The sequence below is a fragment of the Thermobia domestica genome, chromosome 11, assembly GCF_964235325.1.
Source record: "Thermobia domestica chromosome 11, izTheDome1.hap1.1, whole genome shotgun sequence".
Lineage (NCBI taxonomy): Eukaryota > Metazoa > Arthropoda > Insecta > Zygentoma > Lepismatidae > Thermobia > Thermobia domestica.
The window spans coordinates 35,723,054-35,750,309 of NC_137464.1; the positions used below are offsets into that span (position 1 = coordinate 35,723,054).

The 27,256-nt window shown below is 35.5% G+C and overlaps 1 protein-coding gene and 1 non-coding gene across 3 annotated transcripts in view; one reads left to right on the plus strand and one right to left on the minus strand.

Annotated features, from left to right (window-relative positions):
• Positions 1-27,256, plus strand: part of LOC145664038 (uncharacterized) — a 203,811-nt gene that overhangs the window by 76,007 nt on the left and 100,548 nt on the right. The window contains exon 1 of one of the 2 annotated variants that reach the window (XM_081730360.1): positions 26,147-26,829. The exons of the other annotated variant lie outside the window; for it this stretch is intronic. Within the exon in view, the coding sequence (XP_081586486.1) occupies positions 26,679-26,829 (151 nt within the window). The 5' untranslated portion in view covers positions 26,147-26,678. Of the gene's footprint in view, positions 1-26,146; positions 26,830-27,256 lie in introns of those variants that run through there. 2 annotated transcript variants of the gene reach the window in all.
• On the minus strand, positions 8,678-8,751 carry TRNAI-GAU (transfer RNA isoleucine (anticodon GAU)). Its single transcript has one exon. It is a non-coding gene; the product is annotated as a tRNA-Ile (tRNA).

Below are 27,256 nucleotides of genomic sequence, written 5' to 3' on the forward strand. Positions count from 1 at the left end.
TACCCACTGTATTGAAGGTTTTCCCACTAATGACAATTTGTAACATCGTCTGCCCCTGGACTTCTGCAACCCGTTTTCCAAATGCAGAGGTAACCTTCATATTACTTACTCTTAAAAAAGCTGGTGTGGGGTGAGACGATTTCACAGTTTCCCACAATTCTAAGCTCAAAGCAGAGATGGAACTGCCAGAATCGAGTAACGCATTTACAGGACGTGCAAAAATACTTACATGAATTTCGGGTAAGGTGATAATATTATTTTTCACTACAGGATCATCTTTTGTTTCTAATAATTGATCAAAAATTGCATTAGCTTGTTGAAATTTTAGCTTGTCTAGAGGGACCCTTTTTCCATTCTTTAACATTAATGTGAGTGTATCTGTATCTGGAAGGGTGTTGAAATGTTTTGTCTTCACAATATTTTCACAAATATTACAATTTTCTATTTCCCCTTTTTCACGATATTCTACTAATTTGATCTGGGTTTCTTTCTCTTCTTCTTCTGCACAATTGCTATTACTACTATTATTACAAATGAGCACACACTGGGTAGAATTTGTTGATGGAATACAAGATGCGGTACTCAAGATGTTTGTATCAGAACTTCCCTCAGTGTGTGCAACAAATCCTCATGGCACATGTGAGGTACGTTCTCTAGCATTTGTATTGTTTGCCTGAGTGTTACTATTTCTCTCCGCGGGTGAGGGGTCATTCAACTCTAGAACTTGAAGCTGCTCATTGTCGTTGTAATCGTGGCGGTTGTTATTACTTCTAAAGCGATTCCCCCCTTGACCCATATAAGCACCTCGCTGTGGCCTTGTACCCTGCCGCCTGTAGGTGTTGTTTTCATTATTATTTTGTGGTGAATCACCGTTCCTATTTCGTGAACGGTTCCCAGGGCCACTTCCCATATTTGTATTTGAGTTGCGTCTCGCATTCCTTCCATTGTTCCGAGGATATGGGTCTTGTGTGTTGTTTCCCGTTCTTCCTCCCCGTCTCACTGCATTTGAATATCTTTGCTCACGTGAGACTTCCATCACATTGATGCTTCTTCTTTGCGGGAAATTTTCTGGTACTCGGTTCGTGGCCTGAATTTCTTTTACGAGCTCCAATAGATTAGCTATCGACTGCGGTTTAGAGGCAATAATTATTCGATAGGCCCATAATGGAAGCTGGCGTGGGATCACTTTAAGCAAAGTTTCTTCGTCTAATGGGGGTGAAAGAATCGAGTTTTGGTGTAAAACTTCTAGTAAATATTCACACATGCTCTTGTGTAATTTTACATCATACCGACTGGTAAGGATATTAGCACGCAGGGTTGCCAGTCGCTCTCGGCTCAAGTAATTGGACCTAAATGCCTCAACAAACTCCGAGTAGGAAGAAATTTTTGGTTTCATTACCTTATACCAATGACTAGCGGACCCCTTCAATGTTCTGGGAATGAAAGATAAGCGTGATTCGTTACTTACACCTGTCAGTTCAAAATAATTATCTAGGTCAGTCAAAAAGTTGAAAGTTTGTGTCTCATCTTCCATTCCATTGTAAACTGGTAAATTCAGATCACGGTGAATGAAAGAATTCATAGCAGAGGTTAACTGAGCCATTTGGCTATCAGTCCGTGTGATCTGTGAAGCGGGTTGCGGACTCACAGGCGGAGGAAAAGCGTCATGAGGAGCAGTGGGTGTACACGAAGAAATTTCTTGAATTACTGGTAATTGTAATTCTCCGGTCTGTCTACTATCTTGATTGTTTACTACGCCGATTTTTGTATTTATCATTTCTTCTGTTTCTTTTCTTAATGTTTCCTTTAAACGCTTCATGGAATCATCTAATTCATGAATTTCTCTCCTAACTTCCTCTCTTAATCCAGCCTGTTCTACAACTACTTCCTGTATTCTTTCTGCTACTTCTACCCTTGTTTGGTCTACCTGACCCTGTATATTTTCTTGTTTCTCTTCTAAACTTACTAATTTGACACTAAGATCCGTTCTAGTCTGTTCGATTGAATCTTCGGTCGCCTCTAACTTCCGGTTCATATCTCCTAACGATTGGTTCAATTGTCTGACGGTGGTTTCTAAATTTTCTTGGAATTCTTGTTTTGAATTTTCTAATGCCTCACCTAGTCTATTTTCAAGAGCTCTCTGCGCATTCTCTAAATCTTTACGCGTGTTTTGAATTTCTAAATTTGTTTTATCAATTTTACTAGACAATAATTCTTGAGATTTTAGCATCCGCGACTCAAATTCTTTACACAAGAAATTCTGCATTTCTGTCTGGGATTTTTGTAATTCTAAGTGCGCGTTTACCATACGAGATTCAAATTCCTTTTGAGAGTTCTGCATTTCTTTCAAAAATGCTAACACCTGACTATATCCTCCAATTTGTTCATCTCCCGTTTTTGAAGTGGGATTATCCGGGTTACTTTCAATCTCTTGATTATTACCTCCCTTACTAACATTATTTTCTTGGTTATCCTCGCTATCTCCTAAACTTCCTTGTAACTCTGGACTCCGCGGTTGCGCGTGTTGAAATTGTAGCAGATTCTGATCCATTTTCCGTAATTGACTACGTGTGATAACCATAAATTTGCTAATATCTCTAAAATTGAAATTATCTCTAAATATTATAAATTCTCTAAATTTGGAAATTCTTAAATTTAATGCCCCCCTTGAACTCTATTTAAGACACAAATTAGACACATCTATAACCATAACATTTCGTTTTAACACACACCATTTTGAACTTTTCAAAAGGATACTAAAATGTTCTTGGAAATTTTGGGGAACACAAAATATTTCATATATCCGCGAAATTTTACAAGGTAACTTTTTATCTGATGATAAATTTCCCAGCAGCCTTAAGCTAGCATGGGAATAGCACTTTAGCTGGGCGTCAAATTGTTAAGGGCATCACTCTTGATAGTCCCTATGTAAAGGGTTCTCTCATGCTCAAAGCTGGATGAATACGTTTGCATGGTCACCTGAAGTCATCATAAAGAATATATTCTCAAATTTCCAGCACATGAGAGATGGGTGGAGGAAATATTGACACCTGTAATTCCCTTAGCAGATATAAGATAATCTGCTTAACCAAGAAAAAACGAACAAAACAAAACAGAAATTAAAACTAGAATTGGATTTCATAAGAAATCTGACACAGTTGAATAAAAAAAAAATTTAGATAATTAATTTTTATCTTGTTTTACAGAAATCAATATCCTCCTCCCACGTGAGTTCATATTTTATAGTCGTCTTGCCCCTTTGACGACTTCCCCTGGTTATGGCCTTTAGAACTCAATTTTCTCTGCCATCCCCTTACCAGAGGATCTTCTATCATCAGATAAAAATTTAAATGAAGACTGGGAAAGAGTGTTCACAGCCTCTCCTGAACCCGGCCAAGGGCACATCTGAAAGAGAGATAAGCAAATATACAATGGTACTCACCTCTGCCTCCAGGAACATGGACATCTAAAAGATCACCACTCCAAGATAGATTTACGAATATCTATTTATTTGAACACTAAATCACGGGCACTAACAAACACTATGCATCTTTTTATACACAAAAACTGATCTTTGTAAGAAAATAAACGAGGATCGATCGATCATGTGTGCACTTTATATTAAGCCCTTTAAAAAAAAAAAAAAAGAGAGAGAATTACTATTTTCACTGTCATTGTCACTACACTTTCACTGTATGTAGTCCTCTTCTCTTCTGGAATTAATCTTCGTCACTCCAGTGAGATGCTATTGCTTTCGATGTGTTTTCTTGTATTAATCTTCTGGACGATGTGATTTTCTATCCTCAAGATATTCGATGTTACCACCTTCCATTTACTACGTTAGCATGATGATGTAGTTTTTTTTTTTTTTTTTTTTTTTTATCTGTTAGGGCATTTCTAGCGAAGTCCTTCTCGCCCTGAGATTTTGTCGTCTTGTCTATCAAGAATTAATAACGCCGAACGAACACAAGATGAAACAACAACAGGCTAGTAGTTACACTGTTCATTACACTTCACCTGATTCAAGTTTCATGTTAATTTATTGGCTGAATTTCACTATCGGTTATCAAACAAAATTAATTTTCTGAAAAGTAACGATAATCAATAGTAACTGATCGTTATTATTAATATAATTATTGTTTTTAATAGTGAAACACTTTGTTGAGAATTTTCGGCGTGTCAATCATAGCGTTAACTATCTGGACCGCACTTTATAATCAGAACTAAACACATCTTCCCACGAGAATGATTCTGTGCTTGAGGTGAACGGACCGGTGGTTAACTAAGAACTAACTGTTTACCCCTTGAGCTACAGTATTTACTTCCGCTGGTTGTCTCTCAAAAGTCGTAGAGACTCTCTCTACCTTCATTGTTTTTGGGGTTGTTGACCTTATCCCCTTTGTGATGTGCCACCCGCGTTGAGCCGACGACATTTTGACAAATTTGTAAATAATTTAAAATTTACATACTGTCACTCCATTTTCTGTATCTATACGGACACTTAGAGTTTATCCACACACTCCCAGTATGTCTTTTATACCAAACAATTATTACAATTTTATTAAATCACAATTTTATATCTTGTTTACTAGTCGTGGAGACCCGTTAGGAATCTCCCAGCAGACGTTTGGTGTCTCTGGTGTTTAGTGCACTCTAGCGGCTCTAGCGGCAGGTTCTAAAATTACCTTCTTGCAGGCGGGAAATGGTGGACTCGTCTGCTTCTGTTTTTCCTTTTACATTTTTTTTAAATTGACTATGAAATGTTTACATATAACAAATAATAATCAAACATATAATAAAGTATATGAGTAATTTACTTATTTTTGTAGGTCCTTGGAGTTGTCATCTTTTTCGAGGTTAGATAAAGAAAAAAAACGTCTTGGTGGTGAGTTGTCTGCTAGCTCCCCCCTCCAGACATACCACTCGACACCCTCCAAGGGTGGCTGAGAAAAATCTTTGCGAGTGAATTGGACTCATGCGGGAAACAAAATACGATACAGGGTCGCGTAAAACATTTTTCTTAACTGGTATCGGAATTTCCAAGAACATTTTAATATTAAATATTACTTATTAATAATATACTCTTTAAATCTGGTACTCCTGACATAAATGCTATGTTTTCTTTCTTTTTTTTTCGGTCAGGCTCGCTTACCAGACTAACGGTTTTCCTCAGAGGTGTGAAAATACAGGTCAAATTGGATTTTTCACACTTATTGTCACAAAAATTTAGCATTAAAGTGTGTACCCGCAAACAATAGAGTTGAGTTTGGAAGTAACAATAGTTGCTAGTCAATGCTTCTAACTTCATTTCATTTCTCCAATTTCTGTTCCTTATAGAATATATGTTATAAACCTGCTTCTTTTTGGACATGCCCATTACTTTAGGTTAGCAACTATGTTAGCTCAAAGGTTATTGAACTCTTGGCTTCTCGAATTTTCCTGTTGTGTGATGTGAAAGTTGAAATTTTGTGAAGATGAGGGCTTCTTAGATAGAGATTTTTTTTTTAAAGTAATACGTTTAAACTCTAATATGAATATCATTTTTGAATATAAATACATCCATTTATACCTATTTATGTGTCTGAATTAAACCTAATATAATTAAAATTATTACTTAATTTGGCTTTTAAATTATATTAAATTATATATGTAAATTACTATATTTACATTTTGATATGCAAAACAGTTGGTGGGGCTGGCAGCTTACAGTGGGCACCACTGTTATATATAACATATAAAATACATTCCTATGATTGACTATGTATAGATAAAATGATGCATATACGTAAGTGATTGTGTATAATGTATACGTTCATACACATGTATCAGAAGGGAATAGAAAAGAAAATAAGAAGAAATAGAAAGAGAGAGAGAGAGAGAAAAGAAAAACTAACAACTGCATGGTAACGTAAGGAATAGTTTCGTGTGTAACTTTTATATATATACTGAAGACCTTCATTAGAAAGATATTCTTTAAGCCGACGTTTAAAAGTCAACACTGAACCAGAGTTTCTGATGCTTTCAGGGATGTCATTCCAAGCTTTGGTGGCAAATAGTGTGAAAGATTTGGAAAAGAAATTAGATTTGTGCGTTTGAACGGCGAGTGTTGTGTTTCCTTTAGAACGGGTATTTAGTGGGCGAGTATCGCCGAGAAATTTAAATTTAGAGGATAGATAAGTAGGTTTTTTACAATTAATTATTTTATATAAAAGTGTTATATAAAATTATGAAGAAAGGCACTAAAAATAAATATTATTTTTCATTTTATTGTGAGTTTCGTTTAATTTCCATAAATAAAATTCTATTTTATGGGTTATTGTTTATATTTTGGGTTACCTATATGTGGAGGCACCAAAAGCTTTTAAGTGCTTAGGGCCTCTAAGATTCTTAATCCGGCCTTGGGAACACTATTCGTTAAAGGATGTGCTCTTCATAAGAGTGAATGTAATTGCAATTTATCTTAACTTCGGAGGAGGGCGGTTGGATAACTCAAGAGGGAAAATGCCTCTCACCCCCGGAAGTATACATACTGGAATAAACACTTCATGTAGCCTCGATGATGAACATTAAATCTCAATAAATAAACCAAACGACTAAAAATTTTATTTCATCTGCCTGAAAATTAATAAAATGTACTGGTGTATCTACTTATTGTTATGAAGTTTGCCCGCTTTAGTGTAGTCAACCTGGATTTGATCCCCGCTAGTATCGGAAATCATTTTGTTGATCTACCTTCATTCCGATGACGATGTAGCGCAGGGACTCATCGAGACTAGTATGTGTATGTGTAGGGGTGGGGGTATAGGAGGCCGGAACGTGCTGACTACATCACCTGCTGTGATTGCTGATGTCTAGTAAAGTATCCACTCAGCTCTTCGACTCAGCCTGTTCCAAATGCAGGAGGGAGAATGTCTTTACGTTTATTTTCTGTTAAGTAAAAAAAAAAAGTTATTGCATTTTCAATATTATCAAGAAAAGTTACTAAAAATATGTTCATACATTGGAAATCTCACTTTGGACTGCCACAATATATACAGGGTGGCCCAAAAGTAGGTATACAGTTCCGTACTGACCACCTCATGGCATTTTATATAATTTACTTATTGTTATCCATACAAGCAGTGATTTAGTTTCTTTGTTATTTGTTTTTAATCTCTTTTTACTCATACCTTGTGCTTGGAACAAATAGAAGCAAATAAACTAATTATCTTAATAAACTAAAATGTCATACTTTGTAGGACTGTGTTCCTACTTTTGGGCCAAAAGTAGGTATACAGTTCCGTACTGATCAGCTCATGGCATTTTATATAATTTACTTATTGTTATCCATACAAGCAGTGACTTAGTTTCTTTGTTATTTGTTTTTAATCTCTTTTTACTCATACCTTGTGCTTGGAACAAATAGAAGCAAATAAACTAATTATCTTAATAAACTAAAATGTCATACTTTGTAGGACTGTGTTCCTACTTTTGGGCCACTCTGTATAATATACAGGGCCGGATTTAGGGAGTTCCCCGGTTCACGTGCACAGCCCTTCATTATAAATATACACTGTCTAAAATTAGAAGATAGCAGTGAAAATTAACAACACTTTCATAAGGATTCTGTACGGTACAAAATAATATCCATCATATTCCAAATTCCCATGATTAAAGAAATTCCTGATCTAAAGCAGAAAGCTAGTTATGTACTGAAAATTATGTTGATGCAAAATGGACGTGACTCAGTTGGTAAAGTGTTGGCTTTGCATTCGGAAAGTCGTGGGTGCGATTCCGAGAAAGGACACTGAACATTTCCAGGGTAATTTTTCCAAAGGCATTTTAAAAAATCAAATTTAATTCAAATGTGCTGGTAATTATTGGTGCACCCCCTGTCAGAAAATTCCGGATCCGGCTCTCTCTCTCTATATATATATACAGGGCTGAATCCAGGATTGTCTGAGGGGTGCACCAATAACTACCAAACCAACCAATCATACTGACTCTCCAAAGAGACATGTGTTAATATTATTTGCCCTACCTTCACGGACCTCCTAAGGTATATCAAGTACCATGTTATAATCGTTTCACAGCCTGAATATTATATTCCAAATAAATATAATTATTATATTATTATTTATATGTTATTCTGTCCTTAGTAAATAAATTAAATTAGAATAAAATATTGAATTTTTTGTACTTCAAAATATTGGGGGGACGCGTCTCCCTCGTCCCCCCACCAGAGACTCCTATGACTGTGATCCACTAGTGACAAACTCTAAACACTCTTTCTTTCTTTTTCCTTTTTTTTTTTATTACTCTGTAGATACATACCCACACACTAATGGTCCTTTCAGGATGCGATTCCCAGTGGTGGCGCACACTATTTGAAATTCATCCAGGATCGTGAGACAATATGCGATTTTTTTAAAATTAAGAAGTATTTAACTCGTCTTGAAAACCAGATATTATAACGATGGGAGGCTATACTCACCTAACTAAACGAGGATTGTAACGGAGGAGAATTTACCGGTAGAAAATAGCGTATTGTTATATGCACAGGTAAGTAAGTTATATCTTCTTTAGATTTTTATTAATCCCATTTCAGGGTATTTTTTTTAAATATCAGACATTTTGGATTTCCGCAATTTTATCTTACTGTGCTTAGGAAGCTATAGCGAGAGGCGCAAAACATTACTGGCCCGCATGGGGCTCGAACCCACGACCTTCGCGTTATCAGCACGACGCTCTAACCAACTGAGCTAACGGGCCCGGCGGCCCTGCTTGGAAATTAGACAAAAGTCAAGGAAAGAATAGATGAAACTACGCTGGAACGAGGCCCAGACTGGCCCATCGGCTCGATGCGCCTTTCCAAATATAGCTCGCCCTATGCCCCCAGGCAGGAGGCAGCTCTTAAAACTCTGTGATGCGTTTACCTAAGAATATATTTTTGAAAATCGCATCAAATTATTCTCTCTATATATACTTTTTAAAATTAATTAAGAGAACGAATTGCCTCACTGTATTAGTGGAAGTAGAGAGAGCGTATGGGCAAGAGTCAATCATGCGCAAAATCGTGCAATCGCTCGAGGTAGTAGCAACGCAAAATAACCAGTCCATAACGAGCGAGAGTATTGATGGGGAGAGAGAGCGATGAGTGTGTCAGTGAACCTTACATGTCTGTCCATGTTATGGTCTCGTCAATAACCTAAACACTGGACAAGGCAGTGAATCGATTCCAAGAATCCGGAATAATATTATCGTATTTATTCTTTACCGAAAATTATTAATTTCTACTACTTCCGGTTTGAGTAGCGAGTTAACAGAGAAAGGAAACATATTCTTGGGATGCTGAATCGATTCAAAATAATAATAATAATAATAATAATAATAATAATAATAATAATAATAATAATAAAATAAAAATAAAAATAAAAATAAATAAATAAAAAAATAAAAAACTGCGTCTCGCTACCTTTTACCGTTTTTGTTCAATGGTGATGAAAGTTAAAGCAGGAAGTGGTTAATTTCTACTGCTTCCGGTTTGGGTAGATAGTATACGGATGGGATGAAATATATTCTTTGGGGACGCTGAATCGATTCCAAGAAACCACTTCTCGATATATACATACAAGGGCGGATCCAAGGGGGGCTACGGGGCTATAGCCCCCCCCTTGACGCTCAGGTATACACTGGATAAAATAGACTTCAATTCTGCTTTACACTGGATAAAACGGCAAATTATGGTTTAGCCCCTCCCTTGATCATATCCTGGATCCGCCACTGTATATATATATATATATATTATACTTATTTTTACCGTTTTTGCTCTGATACTTCTTGACAGGCAGACAGACGGACACAGCAGTTCTATAAGATAATCATTATTTTAGTATTTGGTAGCAGGCGGGTTTTGTCGGAAATTGTCTGAGAGGGACAATTAAGGTGTCAATCGATTCAGTAGGGTCTAAGGAGTGTTTTAAAGTTGGTCTCATCACATACTGATGCGTGGTTGCCGAGATATTCAAGATCAAAGTATAAGGGAAAGGAGCCATAGAAAAAATGTGAAAATCAGTTCTAAAGCGTACCGCATACAGTAGAAGCCAGCAGAATGTTATGGTCATCACAGTTTAAATAAAAAATCTGAATTCCATTTTTTTTAAAACTAAGGGATTCCGTGATATGAACATCTTGTTATGATAATTACCATCCACATTCTTTCCCTTTCAAGTAAAATTTTCATTAAATCCTTCCTAAGCACTATCTTATGTCACAAATTCTATGTACTGTGTAATTTCAAGTTTTTACTTTAAGCAGTTTGTAGTGTACAAAATTTCATTCATTACTCATCATCGCCGTCTCCTAACCGGCATAATCGTGGAACGTAAAACTCAAGGATTTCATTTCATTTTTTTCAAAATTAATTCCATATATTTTCTGTCTGAACGTATTTTACTGTAATTCTTTCCCTTGTAAAAAAAAAAAAATGCTTCTGAGATCTTTTATTATATCCATAAAGGCTAAGTTCTTTTTTATTGATACTAATTTTCGACCTTATTCAGTTTTCATTGTTGAGTAAAATTCTTTTGCCAGTAACTACTCCTTTCGGTAGAGATGTTATTTTCAATTTAAAACCCTTTCCATTTCTTTTTTTTCTTTTCTTTTCTTTTTTTTTTTTTTTTTGCTATCTGATTCTTTCACACTTCTTTTTTTTTAAATAAAAAATCTAAGAGCTTTTCTTTTATCCATAAAAACTAAATTGTTAATTATTGATACTAATTTTCGACCTTATTTAATTTTCATTGTTGAATGAAACTCTTTTGTTCTAGTAACTATTTCCCCTTTCGGTAGAGGTTATGTTTTTAATTTAAAATCCCTTCTATTTATTTTATTCAATGTGATCTTCAATAGTGTTTTAGCCAGTTACACTGTATAAGCTCGAAAATAAAGAAGAATTTAGCTTTTATGGATAAAAGAAAATATCTTATAAGTATTTTCGTATAATAAGAGAAAGAATTACAGTAAAATACGTTGAGATAGAAACTATATGGAATTAGTTTTGCACACTACAAATTGCTTAAAGTAAAACTTGACATTAGACAATGCATAGAATTTGTGACATAAAATAGCGATTAGGGAGGATTTGATGAAAATTTTACTTGAAAGGGAAAGAATGTGGATGATAATTATTATAAGATGTTCATATTACAGAATTCCTTACAATTTAAAAAAAATGGCATTTTGACTTTTGAATGAAACTGTGACTAACCGTTTCTCACTGTTCCACAAAGTTATACTGATTTCTGCTGCATGTGGTACGCTTTAGAATCCATTTTCACAATTTGTCTATGGCTCCCTCCCCTTATACTTTGATCTTGAATATCTTGGTAATCACACATCAGCAAATGATGAGACCAAGTTTAAAACACTCCCTAAGTCCTACTGCATCAATTGACACCTTAATTGTCACTCTCAGACAATTTCCGACAAAACCCGCCTGCTACATAATATTTTCCTCTTTCATTTGACTAATATTAATGAACGCATTTGAAAGGGAAAAACGCAATCTCGATATTCACATTTTTTTCAATACAAAGTCTAAGTAATAGTGAAAAGAAACCAATCTGGCGTATTTGCAATTTAATATCAATTTCACAGGTCACTTTATTTTAGTACCCTGTACCTCCTGCATGGTTTCAGGGCGCGGCTCGTCTCGGGGCTTATCGCCAATCGTGATCAACTTGGATTACATATCATTTTTGCAGTACTATAATTTCACTCAAAATGTATTGAAAGTCGTCATGTGGGAAATCTCAAGTCGTCACTGTCTCATGCCTCTCAGGAGAACTACTTTTCCCTCTTCCCCGTTTGAGAACCACTGGCGATGGTCAGCTTCCAAGTTCGTATGGTAAATGCTTATATATATGCACTTTTGGATTGTATATGCGTAGCTTCCTTTACGCTGATAAAGACCACCATCCAAAGTTTCTGGAATTCGAAATAGGGCCTGTTGAAATTTGGCTTTTTCGCGATTTTGGACAGCCCTAGCTCTGAAACTATGCACTTTTCGCCATAGGTCCATATGAACTTTTTGTCTTAATTTGATGTGAGAAATCACCTCTTACAGTTTGTCGGTGTAGTTCATTAACAAATCAATCTTGCTTAGAAGGAGTTAAAACCTTGAACGCCTTGCATACACCACTGTACTGATCTTAGTGATCTATTGAATTTATTTAACAAAAATAGAATACGAAGTGTTGTGATTTAAACCAACGTGTGAGCACCCTTTGAAAAATATCAGCTGATCCTATGTCTTGAGGTATCAACAAGAGAGATTCAGCTTTAGAACCTCTTTAACTTTTGATTCATATTCATTCTCAAATAATATTTTCATATTCCGATTTTGCCGAATCATGTTCTATTTTATTAGTTGCTCGCGGTACTATTGGTTCAATAGTCTACAAAATACAATTAAAACCTAATTTAATAAAAGCTAATTTCACCCATGTATCCTTTAATATTGTTTCTATCTTTAATTTCTCATTCTTAATTGGGAATAAATAATTAACGAAATTATTTAAGAAATAATTGTTTTGTAATTTAATTTTCTTCAATTCATCAATTTCTTCTATTTTTAAAAATTAAAAGCAAATGCAGTTTTAAAGGTGATTTTGATCATTATCCCTCCACAAAACCGCACGGTTACGTCTTCAGTTTGAGGATCATGTACGGATGAGGTAAAGCTTCTAATAAAATTAGATATATATGCAAACATGTTTAAGAATTGTGTGTCGTCCATACGTAGTCCACAAGTTTCCTTCCGTTTTTCTTTTGTTAGTTATTTGCTCATATGAAGATTAACATTCACCCGTCTGGAGAGGTAGTAGTAGGAATATTCTGCCATCTAGTAGCATTTAACAGAAACTGTTCGTAGCAAATAGTTCTAAGCGTTCTCAATAGATGGCAAGAGAAAAGAAAGAAGAATCATTGCTAAAATCTCGAATCTTGTGCCATCTATTAACTACTATTCTAAACGTTAATTATAGATTGATTTGTTGAAATGCATCTTTTTTTGTTTTTAACGTCATGTAGAAAAGGGTGACAAATGTGACATTAATAAATCTTTTGCTGGGTAAATTGTATAAAAATATTATGCCTTTCTGTTAAACATCATTTTCATAGTAAGACTATTCATGGTTTTGGATTGTTTATTTTAACAAAAGAAACACTGACCAAAGCTTAAAACCCACTTTATTTAAATTTTAATTTAAAATAAAGTGGGTTTTAAGCTTTGGTCAGTGTTTCTTTTGTTAAAATCATTTTCATGTTGTAAAATGTATTAAAAAAAAAAAGAACAACACTAGCTAAGTTGCCCGTTCTTCTTACGGGGCGAATATCTTTATATAAAGTGTTCGAAGCCCATCATCACCCTAGGATATACATGAGGGATCAATTGGGACTTAAATGGCATCGGCAGCGTTACTATTCATGCCATGGATTAGACACTAATACGTATCGAACGTTTCCTATTATTTTTACATGTTACTTTCTTCCTGTCCCAGGCCGTATCGATGAGGCTGAACTTGGACTTGGACGACGTCGGAAGTGTTACTAATAATCTCAGCAACCCAAAATAGTTTTAGCATATTTAGAGCGCTAGCGCTTCCGAAAAAAAAAAAAAAAAAAAACTTCATTTTTCTCTATTGATGATGAAGTGTCAATGGGAGATATGGCACTAATTTTAAAACACTATACCAGGGGCGCATCTACAGGGGTCCATCGGGTTCGGACCCCTCAAATTTCCAAATTCAACATACATGTGTACACTTTCCCAATAAAACGATACTTGTTTAACACGGAAATGATTGATGTAGCATGAAAATTTGATCATACTTCATCTGTACTCTTCCTCTTATAAAAACAATCTAGTTGTATCATTTTTTTTCTGGAAATATAAGTGAAAGTATTGTACTGTACAATTACTTATCCTTTCGGGTGTAGGATAGTGCCCGTTCAATACTACACAGAAGTAGTGGCTTTTACTATTGCACCCCTCTCCCAAATCTTGGACCTTTCCCAACAAAAATTTAGGAGTACGAGCCTGCACTATACTCTTCATACATGGTATTCCTTTTACACTCAATGTTTGAGATGAGTTTTAAAATATGACATTAGGAGTCAGGATTTAACATGTAACTAGACACCAATTTCCTCAAATGTCCGATGTCCGTTTTAAAACCAGACAGATGGCAACTCTAATGTTCATAAAATTACCAACTTGCTTTTCATTTTTACAACCCGGAAGGAAAATTAATTTCATGACTACTAATAAAGGTATAAAACACAAGGACATTTAAAATAACATTCCGTGTATTAAAGTTGCCCTGGAGGAAATCTTCTGAAATCGCCACTGTAGGCCGTCTGTTTTTAAGTACTTCATTAAAGTATTAATAGATCTAATTTATTATTTTCTTTTTTGTTCTTGAGATCTTCAGAAAACAATTCCGTCCAAGCAGGCCCGTATTTATATATTGTGCGCCCCTGTGCTCTAAATAATTTGCCGACCCCTCCGCACAAACTTAGGAAACAAGCCGTGATTTTGCGAACGTTTGTTGAGTAGCAGCTTATTTAGTATAAGTTACAAAAGTTACAACGTAATTTCAAATGGCCTAATTCTATCACTGATGATTATGATGTGTTCTGCCCGAAGGTAGGTGTTTGACCCTAAGATTCCTGGGCAAAGCGAACCCATGGTAATTTGCTATTGCCTTCCATGAGTTGATGATGAGGCTGATGACGTATTAAGAGCGTGACCTACAGCTTAACTTGGGATCCGAGTCACTTGTGTCCTCACTGAGAATCGAGCCCGGGACCTACAACTTAACCACTCATCCAATGTGGACACGTTCTCTCAATATTGGCACGTAATTTATTCATGTGGGTTTTAATTTTACTGTCCGGAGAAAATGCATTCTATTAATTCTTAATCAACCGATATGTCACTTTTATATTTCATAATTTCACTTGAATTATGATTGAATTTCTTAAATATTTATTCTTATCGTTGTAATAGTAAAATATGGAATTAGAAAACTGGTCAGTGTTTTTGACATTGTTTACTTTGAACTTATCACATAATTAAAGATTACAGTGAGTTTAGTAAAAAGTATTTTATAAAACTTTATATGTAAAAAAAAAAAAATGTTTACATAATTAGTGTGCATTCTTTCGTATGTTTTTAACCTACTCGCACGAATAAGAGAAACTCTTTTCAAATTATTTGCAATTAAACTTTTTCTCCTGTATGCATTTTCTTTTCTAATGTTTTAGGTTACTGGAGTAATAAAACAACTCCCCAAAATATTTGCAAAAAATGTTTTTCTCCTGTATGTGTTTTCTCATGTTGTTAGATTACCCAAATAATACTAAAAACTCTTCCCAAAGTATTTGCAAAGAAACTGTTAGCAAATAGTGGAAGTGGAAGAGAAGCGAAATCCGACGCCCCCCCCCCCACACAGAGTATTCTATTGGAGATCTAATGGGGGCGTGATTTTGAAGCTGGTATTAGCTGACATCCATTAGTGGACGTCACTGCGAGACACCAATAATTATTGGTAATAACTGATAAGAAAAATATTTGTTTACATTATTCACCGTCGGTAATGGTTTAACAGCATTACAATAAGGTGTCTGTCTGTAGCGCTTTTCAACTCGAGAACCATACTACATAGAAACATGAAATTTTAGTATGTTTTAAAGCTCTCAGAGAAATGATCCAAATGACCTATTCCAGGTCCCTAGGTTACACTTGAGCTCCGATATGAAGGTGCAAAGTCCCTATATGAATAACATTGGGGAATTTTAAAAATAATCGAAAACGACCAATATTAGAGTTGACTTCATAGTTTTGGGGGTTGCTGAGTTGAATAGCGTCAGTTTTAATCCAACTCAACTTCAAGGTCATACTCCACTCACCAGGGAAGGGGCGAGATATTAAAAGTAACGACAGATATAGTATTGTATTCATAGTTTTCGAGGTCGCTGAGTTTAATGGTATCAATTTTCATGATGTTCATCTTCATCCCTTGGGATGGGGGTGGGAGAGGATGGTTTTTAAAAAATAATCAAATAAGCTAGCTAATTAGTAACTACTGAAATTAGACCGAATTGAACATATTAACATATTTTCTCGCGCTTGCGCGGAATTCTGCGGTTGCTAGTTTTAAATATTACTTTATTGTGAATCTTAAAAAAAAAAAAAAAAAAAAAAAAAAAAAAAAAAAAAAAAAGCTGCCCCCTAAATTCTGCCGCCCAGTACTTGAGCACAGAATAGCACTTACCTAAATACGGGCCTGCGTCCAAGGATATGAAGAGAATAAGTAATCTTTCCTTTGGAATGTTTAGCACTGACGGATCCATACAGACAAAGAATGTATTACACTACAGTCCCGTTTAACCGAATCCCAATTAACTGAATTTCCGAGTTAAACCGAACTGAAAACAAAACAAAACAAAAAAGCGCCTTTATTCATGTGCAACTTAATTTAAAACAAAAATAATAAGTACGGTATTTGTTCTAGTCTAACAGAAATAATATGTCCCGTAAAAAACGGGACAGTCTTAATTTCGGACCCGAGTATCCCGTGGCCCCATAAATTTAGTCGGGGCAGGCAAATATCCCATATGTAATCTCGTCCCATTTCTTCTGTCAATATCAGCTTATCGAAAAGTGAAAAATAAAGAATTTTGACATTGGCTGGGAACCCTGTTATTAGTGAATAACCAAACAATAAGTTGTAATATGCAATAGCTTGGAGCAAGTTACTACACTATCCTCTCCGATTTCATAGCGAGCAAGCCAATAGACTCGCAGTGCAGAGTTGGCTGTCCGTCGGCAGTCAAGGGGATTTGCAATCTTTGATAAAGTACGTGAGCTGAGCTATTCTTGATAATTCATTACAAATGAAGTGTTCCAATTTTGTATGAACGAGAATGCCTAAATCTAAGTGCACGTTTCTTTTTCGAATTATAAGAAGTATCCTTTTTTAAGGGTTTTTACTACAGCGAAATTAAACTACCGCTAATTTTAGAGTTTTTCTGTAATATCTTCAAAACAAACAAAAAAAAAAATATTCGAAAAGCAGAAACGTAGTGAACTAGACAATACGATTTTGCATCTGATACCTCTACCACAAGTTACCTATCTGCTTTTGGTATGCCGCTATTTACAGAACCCGCAAAAAATGCTAAATCTATCTACAGTTGCAAATCGAAAGCAGATAGATGAGTTGTGATAACGGTATCTCATACAAAATCGTATTGTCTAGTTCACAATGTTTCTGCTATTCGAATATTTTTTATTTGTTTTGAAGATACTACAGAAAAACTCTAAAATTAGCGGTAGTTTAATTTCGCTGTAGTGAAGACCCTTAAAGCAACAAAGTTGAACTATGAAGTTAACTGCAAAATTGACCATTTTACTTTTTTTCATTGCACATGGTGTAAACTCGAACACACTTCAACATCAAAAAACAAAAAGAAAAAAAAGAAAGAAAGAAAGAAAGAAAAGAAAGAAAGAAAGAAAAGAAAGAAAGAAAGAAAAGAAAAAAAGCGAACCTAAGATGGCTTCCAGTGCTTCTACATCTACAAGCACATGGAACATGAATGATTTTTTTTTCAGCAAGACATTAGATAAGTTAACAGAAATTATAAATAATCCTTTTGAGGTGATAGGGGCGCAGAATTGGGTTTTGGTCTAGAGCTTAGTATTGTGTGAATTGGGCCCTGACAATCTCACACGACGCAGGGAGAAAAATCTGCTTGTCTTCAGATTAAACTAACAAACGTAATTTTGGCAAAAATAACCATGTAAATAAATATTGCTAAACGCGCGAAGAATATTGAAGGTAGATTGTATCATTGATTTAAATAAAAGGAGATTATTTACATATTGTTTTTCCGTAAAGCATTTTTTTATAAGACATCTTGAGTTTTATTCCTTTCTAGCTGCATTACAAATAACTTCACTCCGTACAATTAATTACAGGAAACGAAGAGAGCAGGGATGGAAAAAGAACCGGTTCTGACCCGCTTTTGAACCGGTTCAGGCACCAAGAATCCATGCTAAAAATATAAACCTGTCCGGAGCTTTTTCACAAGAACCGGTTCATTTTCCATCCCTGGAGAAAAGTAGCTGCAGTGTGCAGCTGAGGGAACTTTCGTATTTCATACTGTTGTTCGTAACCAGAGCTACAGTTCGTTGGATTATGTTGGAAAGTTTGTAAGGGGGGGGGGGGAAGCATCGAAAGTGTCCCGTATTCTCATGAAAAAAAAAGAAGGCTTAAACATAAGCCACTATGAAACAACAAAACGAAACCTTCTCTGTTGACTTTTTTCTGATTAAATGTTTTAGAGAATGAGCTCCTATGAAGTTTTCGTCTAATCATTAGCAAAAGAAAGTTTTTTTCTTTCTCCGCACAAACTGAATTAAACTTGTTTGTGTTAGTTGTACTATCTTAATTTAACAATGTTCAGTTTTGGCGGCATCATATGCTGCCAACAACGTCGTTCCAATTTAAATGAATTTTCATTCAACCGAAAAAACACTATCTTCCTAATCAAATTCGGTTAAACAAGACTCTGTAACTAACTCTAAGTTGATAGTTCGAAATGACAAAGGATCCAATTGAAATATATTAATAATAACAATCATCGGCGCAAATCTGTCTTCAACATTGGAAGGGACGAGTAAGATCGTTTCCATTTTTTTCTTTCTTTTTAAGCAATGTTCATCAAAATATTTATGAAGTTGAAAAACAATACCTGGAGGATCAGGGGAGCAGAGTTATCTTCAATATTGGAAGGCGGGCAGATTTAATTCTTATTCTAAGGAAGGGGGACATGAGACTCATATTACGGTAGATGAATCTGATTTCTTGAGGTGAACCTGTTTGTATATTATACAGCAAGGAACATCAATTTCATCTCATTTTCCTTTGTGGCAGTCGGATACAAATGATCACATTTCTCCTCCAAAAAACACATTTCAAATCGGATTATTTGGGGGGGACAGTACCCCCAGTTCCAAGATTGAGGGAACATGTTCCCCTCATCCCTCTGGGATATGCACCAGTGATAGAGTCTTTCAATTTCAAGTGTGCCCCTGTTAGCGCTGCTGTCGATGCTTTTTTTCCCCGTACCTCCATCGAAAGAGGAGAGACAAGTTGCTGAGGTCGAGATATTTCAATTGTTAGATGCGGAAGCGTTGCCATAATGAATTTTTTTTTTTACGGATTTCGCTGTGCACTGTCTTGTTAGCATTCTAAATATACTGAGAAAAAAATTGTAGGTGGCGTACTTAAAAAGGTAGGTTACATGCGTAATTCCTGTAGTTTTTGGACTTAACGTACAGCAGACGTATAACTGAAAACGCATGTTTTATAATACTTTCTGTATAAGTGTTCCATCTATACGTACTTTCTGTGTAAAACAATGTAGGCGGTCAGGATCTCATATACAAATAGACGTATATAACATATAGCTGACGAAGGTAACATTAGTATATGCATGTGATATACGGAAAACTGTTAGATGTAGGACATCCTGCAACGGCATGATGTAACATCTAAGGGCAGTGCCTATGTAGCATACGGATAACGTATTCTCCGTACTGATTTCTATAGTAAGCAAGAGGATTCCGTATATTTGTACAATATACCGCTGTCCGGAGAACGGATTTTTCTCTGTGTAGCCTACGATCTTTACTGGTCAAGACTAAACGACTGAATGACAAATTGGCAACACAGCCGAGGTCAGTCACTTCTTTGCCCTAATCAAAGAGAGGGTTTTCTCCGTAAGGGGATTGCGGAGGTGGGGCCGAAGTATGTTTCGCATATTTTCCGAGGGCACACTTGAAATAGACAGGCTTTAGATTTTTTCCGTAAGAACTGGATCTAGAGGTACAAAGATAACTCGAACCTGAGGAATTTTAACAATCAGCTCGAATGAACCAGCTGAAAGACATCCTACTTTCACATAAATACAGAACAAGGTTTTCCATTTAACTTAGTTTCTACTTGTTACCACTATATTTAAGTATTTATTTTGTTTTGTTCTTAACATTGTTAGAGCCTTTCTATTTCTAATGTGCCCTCGGAAAATATGTGAAACATACGTCGGACCCACACCCACCACCTTTTTTCGGAGGAAACCTACTCTTTGCTTTGGGGAAAGAGTTGAATGACCTTGGCTGTGTAGTCAATTTGTCATTCAGTCGTTTGGTCCTCTTGAGTGAAGATCGTAGGCTACTGTTAGAATGGATAACAGGACAGTGCACAGCGAAGCCCGTGAAGTAATTCAATATGGCAACCCTGTCCGCATCCAACCATTGAAGGATCTTGGCAACAGCAACACACATCGACAGCAGCACCAACAGGAGCACAGTTGAAATAGTGACAGTCATGGTTGGATGACTGTACTACAGAATATGGGTCACTAGCAGATCTTCGTTTTTGCAACAATTAACTTTGTGATTTCTTAAGTCTTACTCTAGAGTTAATTAGTGATAACATAAATTGATTACTCGTAGAAGACATCAATCGTAATCGTAATCACTGTATATATATAGAGAGAGATAGTATTTCGACATAGTAAATTATTAAGCAATTAACGTTCTTGTATCTTCTGCGCTGTCCGTGACAATCTCTTGAAATCCCAAACAGCTCTTCAAGATTAAACCGAAGGACGTGACAATCAAAACATTTGATCTTGTACTAATACAAATTCTGTGGTTAACGCTTATATTTTAAGCTCTTTCCCAATATTTATCCAGTTCCTTTACACAAATTTCTACCTTTCAGTTAGCGGTGTTACGAATGCATGATATATTGTACGTGACGAAAATTTCCCACATAATCGATTTGCTCATTTACTTGAGAAACAATACGTTGCATCACATGGCTGAAAGGAAAAGACATACAAGCAAGAAATTTATTTTGTACAAATATGAATTGAAAGTAGTATCGGTATAGTTTCAGTTTTGTGAGGATAAGACATGTGTAGTACTGAAACGCCAACATCTAATATGGTATCTTTACTGCGAAAGCGTAAGTACAAGGTTTATTCAGGGATTTTCACGGGTGGATCGAGAAAGAGCTTTTTCATTGTACCCTGAGAATAATACCGTACTAACACAAAAAATGGCGGAAATGACACATTTTTTTTTAGTTAAAACAATATTTATCCAATTGTTAGAAATTCATAAGTATGGTGAATTTCTTCATTTGTTACAGTTTAGTCCCTGTTTTCAGCACCGTGGCTATACGAGACATGACCCTACCGTTTAAGGTGAAGTTGGAATCATCGTTAAGCTTCAGCATTTTTAATGCTCTTCCATCCGGAATCGAATGCGGGATCGCTTCACGAAAGACTCATGCGCTAGCCACTAAATCCGTAGGAAGGCTGGTACATTAATTGTAACCGTGATTAGATTCATATTTATCAAAATGCTATTCAATAGAATAAAAAAAAGTAAAATTTTAAATTAGACCGTTAGTGGACGTTCAAATGGACTCATTCACTATTAAATACTGACACATATTCAAAACATTATATACTGCTGGAGATTAAAAATGCAATACCAAGAAGGAGACATCAGATTGATCCTACATTTGCAGAACATGTAGAGGATGGGAGGATAGTAAAATGATCGGCAGTGTAAATTTGCGACACATTTAGTTCAGTATAGCCTAATATTGATGTGACGTGAATGTATTTGGACAACAAAACCTCGCAGTCGAATATGACAGCAATTCGAGCAGATTCTTGTCTTTCATCGTAGAAGAATTGTAGCATATTCAAATTGCGGATTTTTCCCTCCGCGATATTTGCACTCATGTTTTGCACTGAATGGAACCACAATGATGAAATCGATGGCTCTATGCACGACGACTACGTCATATCCCGCAAGATTGTTAGAAATAAAGTGATTGCAGTGATATCACCGTCGAGAAGCGAGCTGTGTACGGAATCCGAGAGAAGCGGATGGGAGATGAAATTTTCACATTGCATTTTGCTGAACTGTATTCAGTGGTAGAGCTCTGACCTCTGGTGCGTCTTGTCCCTGATTCGATCCTCTCTCAAGTAAGTTTGTGGTAGACAACATGATATCCATGGGTTTTCTCTCGGGTTTCTCCCGTTTCCTACCACATTTTCATTCTACCAATTGTTCCATAATCATTCACTTACCTTAGTCATCGTCTCCCTTAGCCTAAGAGCATAGTTGTGGGACGTTAAACTGAGGATATATCTAATTCAGGATTCACCCTTAAATTCTTGACAAACTGTCCCCGTGCAGTGAGGTGATTAGGAAGCCTAGAAGAAAGTATACGTTCATATTGCATCAAAATCGAATCATTGTTGTAAACTTATCAAAGAAAATTGTTTTTAGTATATTATTTCGATAATGAAACTTCGAAGTTTTGGAAACTTACGTCTTTTACCAACTTATCCTTGATCGGTTTCAACCGCAACCATTGATAATGACTTGAATATCCTAAAGAAAGTATATACTAAGTTTTATGGAATTAAAATCATGTGTAGACCCTACATAGTTCCTAACCAGAAAATAATTTTCTATATGTGAAGACTTGTAGTATGGGTATGATTTTATTCCCTTTTACTCTCTTATTTTTGATAGATTCTTGCAATATCAAACAATAACGTTATTTTCAAAGAGGAAGACATATTTAAAGTTTCATTAAAATGTAATAAGTTTTCGAAAGTTATGGTGAAACAGGCAGGCGGATGGAAAGATATACAAATGCTGGTTGAGTCAATTGGTAGATACTTGGTAGTTATGTTTCAATTACTTCTATATTTAGTTTGGTATGTAATCCTATTTTTATATTTTAGTAATGAAAGGATTTAGAACACCGTCACTTTTTATCTAGAATCATGTTGGTAGCCTTACTTTTGATTATATATATATATATATATATATATATATATATATATATATATATATATATATATATATATATATATAAGGAACAAAAGAAATGAAGAAAACAGAATCAAACAATATCTGAAACTTGAATACTATATTAAATAGCTGTTCCTTCTACGAAAAATAAGAAAAAATGTACTTATTGAAGATTAATGTAAGTATCAGCTGATTGGTAGGTAAGAACATTATCTACTACGCCATAGACTCATGTGCTGTATTGCTGCTTAAACTTTAAACATGCAGTTTTTTTTTTTAATAATATGCACTGTTTCTGTTGTGTGGAATTTACCAAATAACAGTTTTCCCTGCTTGTTACATTGTGTTATGTACTGTATAAACTGTATTTGCGAAGGAGGTCAATTACATCATTAAGCGAACTGATTTGCTTTCCTCTTTCATTGCTCTGAGGGATAAACAGAGCAATGGAAGAAAAAAACCGCGGAAAAACAGTTTCTTTTGTGACAGCAGGGGAGCAATCCCCCCTCTCGCTTTTAAGATATTTATTCATTTTAATAAATTGTATACTAAGATATATATATAAAGCTGAAAGCTTTATGTCGATGCTCTACCTTGCCGCGCTCCCCCAACTGACAAAACCTGAAATGACGCTACTGCATGGGAGATCCGCCACTCATATATGTCACGATAATATATAATATATAATTTACAATAATAGTATAAATCTTATTTTTAATGGCTAGTGTATTAGTGGCGTTTCCTGAAATCTTGAACATATTTTGTCCAGCTTAGTTGGTTGCTATCGAGTTCAGCGTTGTTTTCCAGCACCGAGCTTAAGTTAGGATCTGAACCACAAGAGCTTCCACCAGAAATCGAACCCGATACAATTAACATTCTGCAAATAACTATCGAAATTGCGTTTGTCTTAATATGCGTGAAGTAGTTTATAACAAATTGTACAATAAGAACGATGATAGATTATTTACAACCTAACCGATTGGTAACACTACTGTTTACATTTCAGCTATAAAGTCGACCACTGCTAATCGTTCAATGGCAGTGGCGTATACTGGTTTGATGGATTGGGCTACCACTAACCTTTATAACACCTGCCCATTTATTATTATTATTATTATTATTATTATTATTATTATTATTATTATTATTATTATTATTATTATTATTATTATTATTATTATTATTATTGGAATTTAGTCTCTACGTTATTATATAGTCTTCAAAATAAGAAAAAACTTACAACACATTTTCTTTTTATCAAGTAGATAAATATGATTTGCTCTTCATTAGAAAGACTTACATTGTCTTAATAGTACAGGAAAACTATTGTACATTTCTATTTTCAGTTGCTGCATAAAGTATCCCTACATTTCGCTTTGGATAAGTTGTAACCCTATTTACACCCAGAAATTTTTGTTGTTAGGGGTTCAAGCTGTAGGGGGGGGGCAATACTACAAGCCACTATGCCTATGTATTATTGAAAGGGTATTCATTATTCTGCACCCGATAAGGCGACAAGTAATTGTAAAGTCCTTTCACCTCTATTTTCAGTTAAAAAGTTACAGAACTAGATTTTTTTTTATAAGAGAAAGAAAAAAATGAAATAAAATCATTCAGTTTTACGTCCCACGGTTATGCTGGTTAGGCTCAAAGAGACGGTAATGATGAGAAATGAACGAAATGGTGGAATGAAGAAAGTGGGAGGAAACGTGAGACTTCTGATGAAACAAACACACGCGGTATTTGTCCACCAGAAAGTTCACTTGGCGTGAGCGGGGATCGAACCAGGTACCCCATGCATGCACCAGAAGTGAACGTTCTACCACTGAGCCTCCGCGGCCCCTTATAAGAGAAAGAGAACAGATGAAGTGTAAAATCAAATTTTCATGCTACATCAATCATTTCCCTGTTAAACAAGTATATTTTTATTGAGAAAGTGTACGAATATATATTGAGTTAGGATGTTTTTTAGGGGGTCCGGACCCGTTGAATCCCCGTGGGTGCACCACTGTGCGAGTTATAAAGAACGCTGAAGTAGACGATTAGCAAGAAAGGAGCCTCTCAGTCTGTAAGAGCCTTCGCAACGTAACGCAAACAATGAAACAAATAATTGTAACTATGCCGACTATCGCAAGATACTATAAAACACAAAATTTGCATTGCTTTGACGCAAACCACTACGGAACGAGGCTCAAGATGTAAGAGATAATTCCCACAACCCCAAAATGTTCTGTGATTCTCGAATAACTTCCCTTCACCTTCGCTCACGCCCAAGAAACCGATTACTCTAGAGGCAACTGGTGTTACCTGCTAGCCCGTTCGTACGTTGCGGGCAAAGATGGAGGGAAGGGGAATGCGCTGATAACTACACCATTGTTCTTGCAGTTGAGTAACTAGATGAGGTTTCCTGCTGCGTTACCAGATTGAAAATCTCGAGACAGCGTACGTGAGAAAATTAAAGAAAGCGTACGTGAAAATTGAAGAAAGCGAGACAGCGTACGTGAGAAAAAGTTAGTGGATGTTTCTAAATTCATACACTTTTCAGAAATGTTTAACATTGAAAGAAGATACTAAAATATAAAATTATGAATATAAATTAGTTTATATTATATTAACTTTATTTTGTAATATTCTAGGGCTACCGCCGGTAGGCTCGGTAGCCCACAAAATACGCCATTGTTCCATGACATGTTATATCTGCAGTAATCACTCATTAGAATCGGTGATACGTCATTTAGTCACATGTTGGCAGAGAGAAGGAGTACTTACATATTACGACTTTGCGCACATTGCCTAGTTTATTTCGCTATAAGTGGAATTAGCACTAAATTCCAGTGGAAAATTTAAGATTGGATATTAAAAAAAAAAAAAAAAAATGTATAAACAGTATTGTTGGTGTACCATTCATGCCCTCGAGGTAGATATGGCGCAACAAGAAAGCATTATTTTGATTAGTATCTAGGTACAACTTTCTCTTTCGTAACATGAAATTTAGGTTCATTTGTTTGAACACATCTTACACAAACACAGAAATAACCAAGCTTGTTTGCCTCTTTTCAAATGTGTGCTATGTCACACGTGTCGACATAGATGTATTATAATTGAAAGCTTCGTTATACAAAGAATATTTGTACTTCGGAAGAATATATGCATTTGTGCACGTCTATCTGAACACACAGGATGGATGAGAGGGAAAGTTTTCTTCTCGCAGCCACTTTATTTTATAATAATTGATAGGTCTTTGGATATCCTACTGAAAATTTAGTATTAATACAGAGGATATTGGCGGTTGTAAAAAGTAGCAACGTGAGCAATTGGCCCCGCGGGATTTTCCGTATATTTGATCTAAATGGTTTGAGTTAACTGTAAGTTATAAGTAAATTGTAATTTTCAGTGCTTAATTTACAAGAAGTATATGCGTCATCGTTAGGTATGTGTATGTCGCTGCTCGGTGTACTGTGTTACCGGAAGAAGACAACATAAATAGAACTTTTGTTATTATTGAACACTTAATAGTGTTTTTTTTTCGTTATGCAGTGCAAACAATCTCATTAAGAAACATGTGGGTGTGGAGAAGAATGGAGAAAATTAGTTGGGTAGAGCGGAAAACGAATCAGAGGGTGTTAGAGATGGTTGGGGTACAAACAAACAATTTTAGATGTTATTGAGAAGAGGGAGAGAAACTGATTTGTGACATTGGCTAACAAGGAACTGTATCATGAAGGAAGTGGTAGAAGGTATGGTGGCAGGAAAGAGAGGGAGGGGACGAAGGAGGCTACAATTGATTGACGATATCAAAACAGAAAAATCGTATGTGAAAACGAAGTGGTTAGCGGAAAACCATGGAGTATGGAAACTTGTCAGCTGCGGTAAGTGACCTTCCAATCATGGCTGAATACCTATGATGATGATGTTGATGGTGATTAAGAAAACTATTAATTATTATTGACAACAATAGTATGCTTTGCAACTACATAAAAATTCGTCTTTCTCGATTTTTCTCGAATACTACGCATGATAATGTATCATCAAACATGTAATTTTGTTCACCGCGATGTCATTTATTAAATGCATGTATCATTTTTGTACTATGTTATAGTTATACAAAAATTTAAGTCAATAATAATAATAATAATAATAATAATTTTGAAATATCTCCCATTAACTATTCCATGCAATGTCGCCTTACTAGTATAAGAATAAAGATCTTGATGATGGATATACTTCAGTATCAGTTTCACTTAATAAGTGGCATCGTTGTCGAACAACGTCAATTTTCATCTTTAGAAAAGAAAT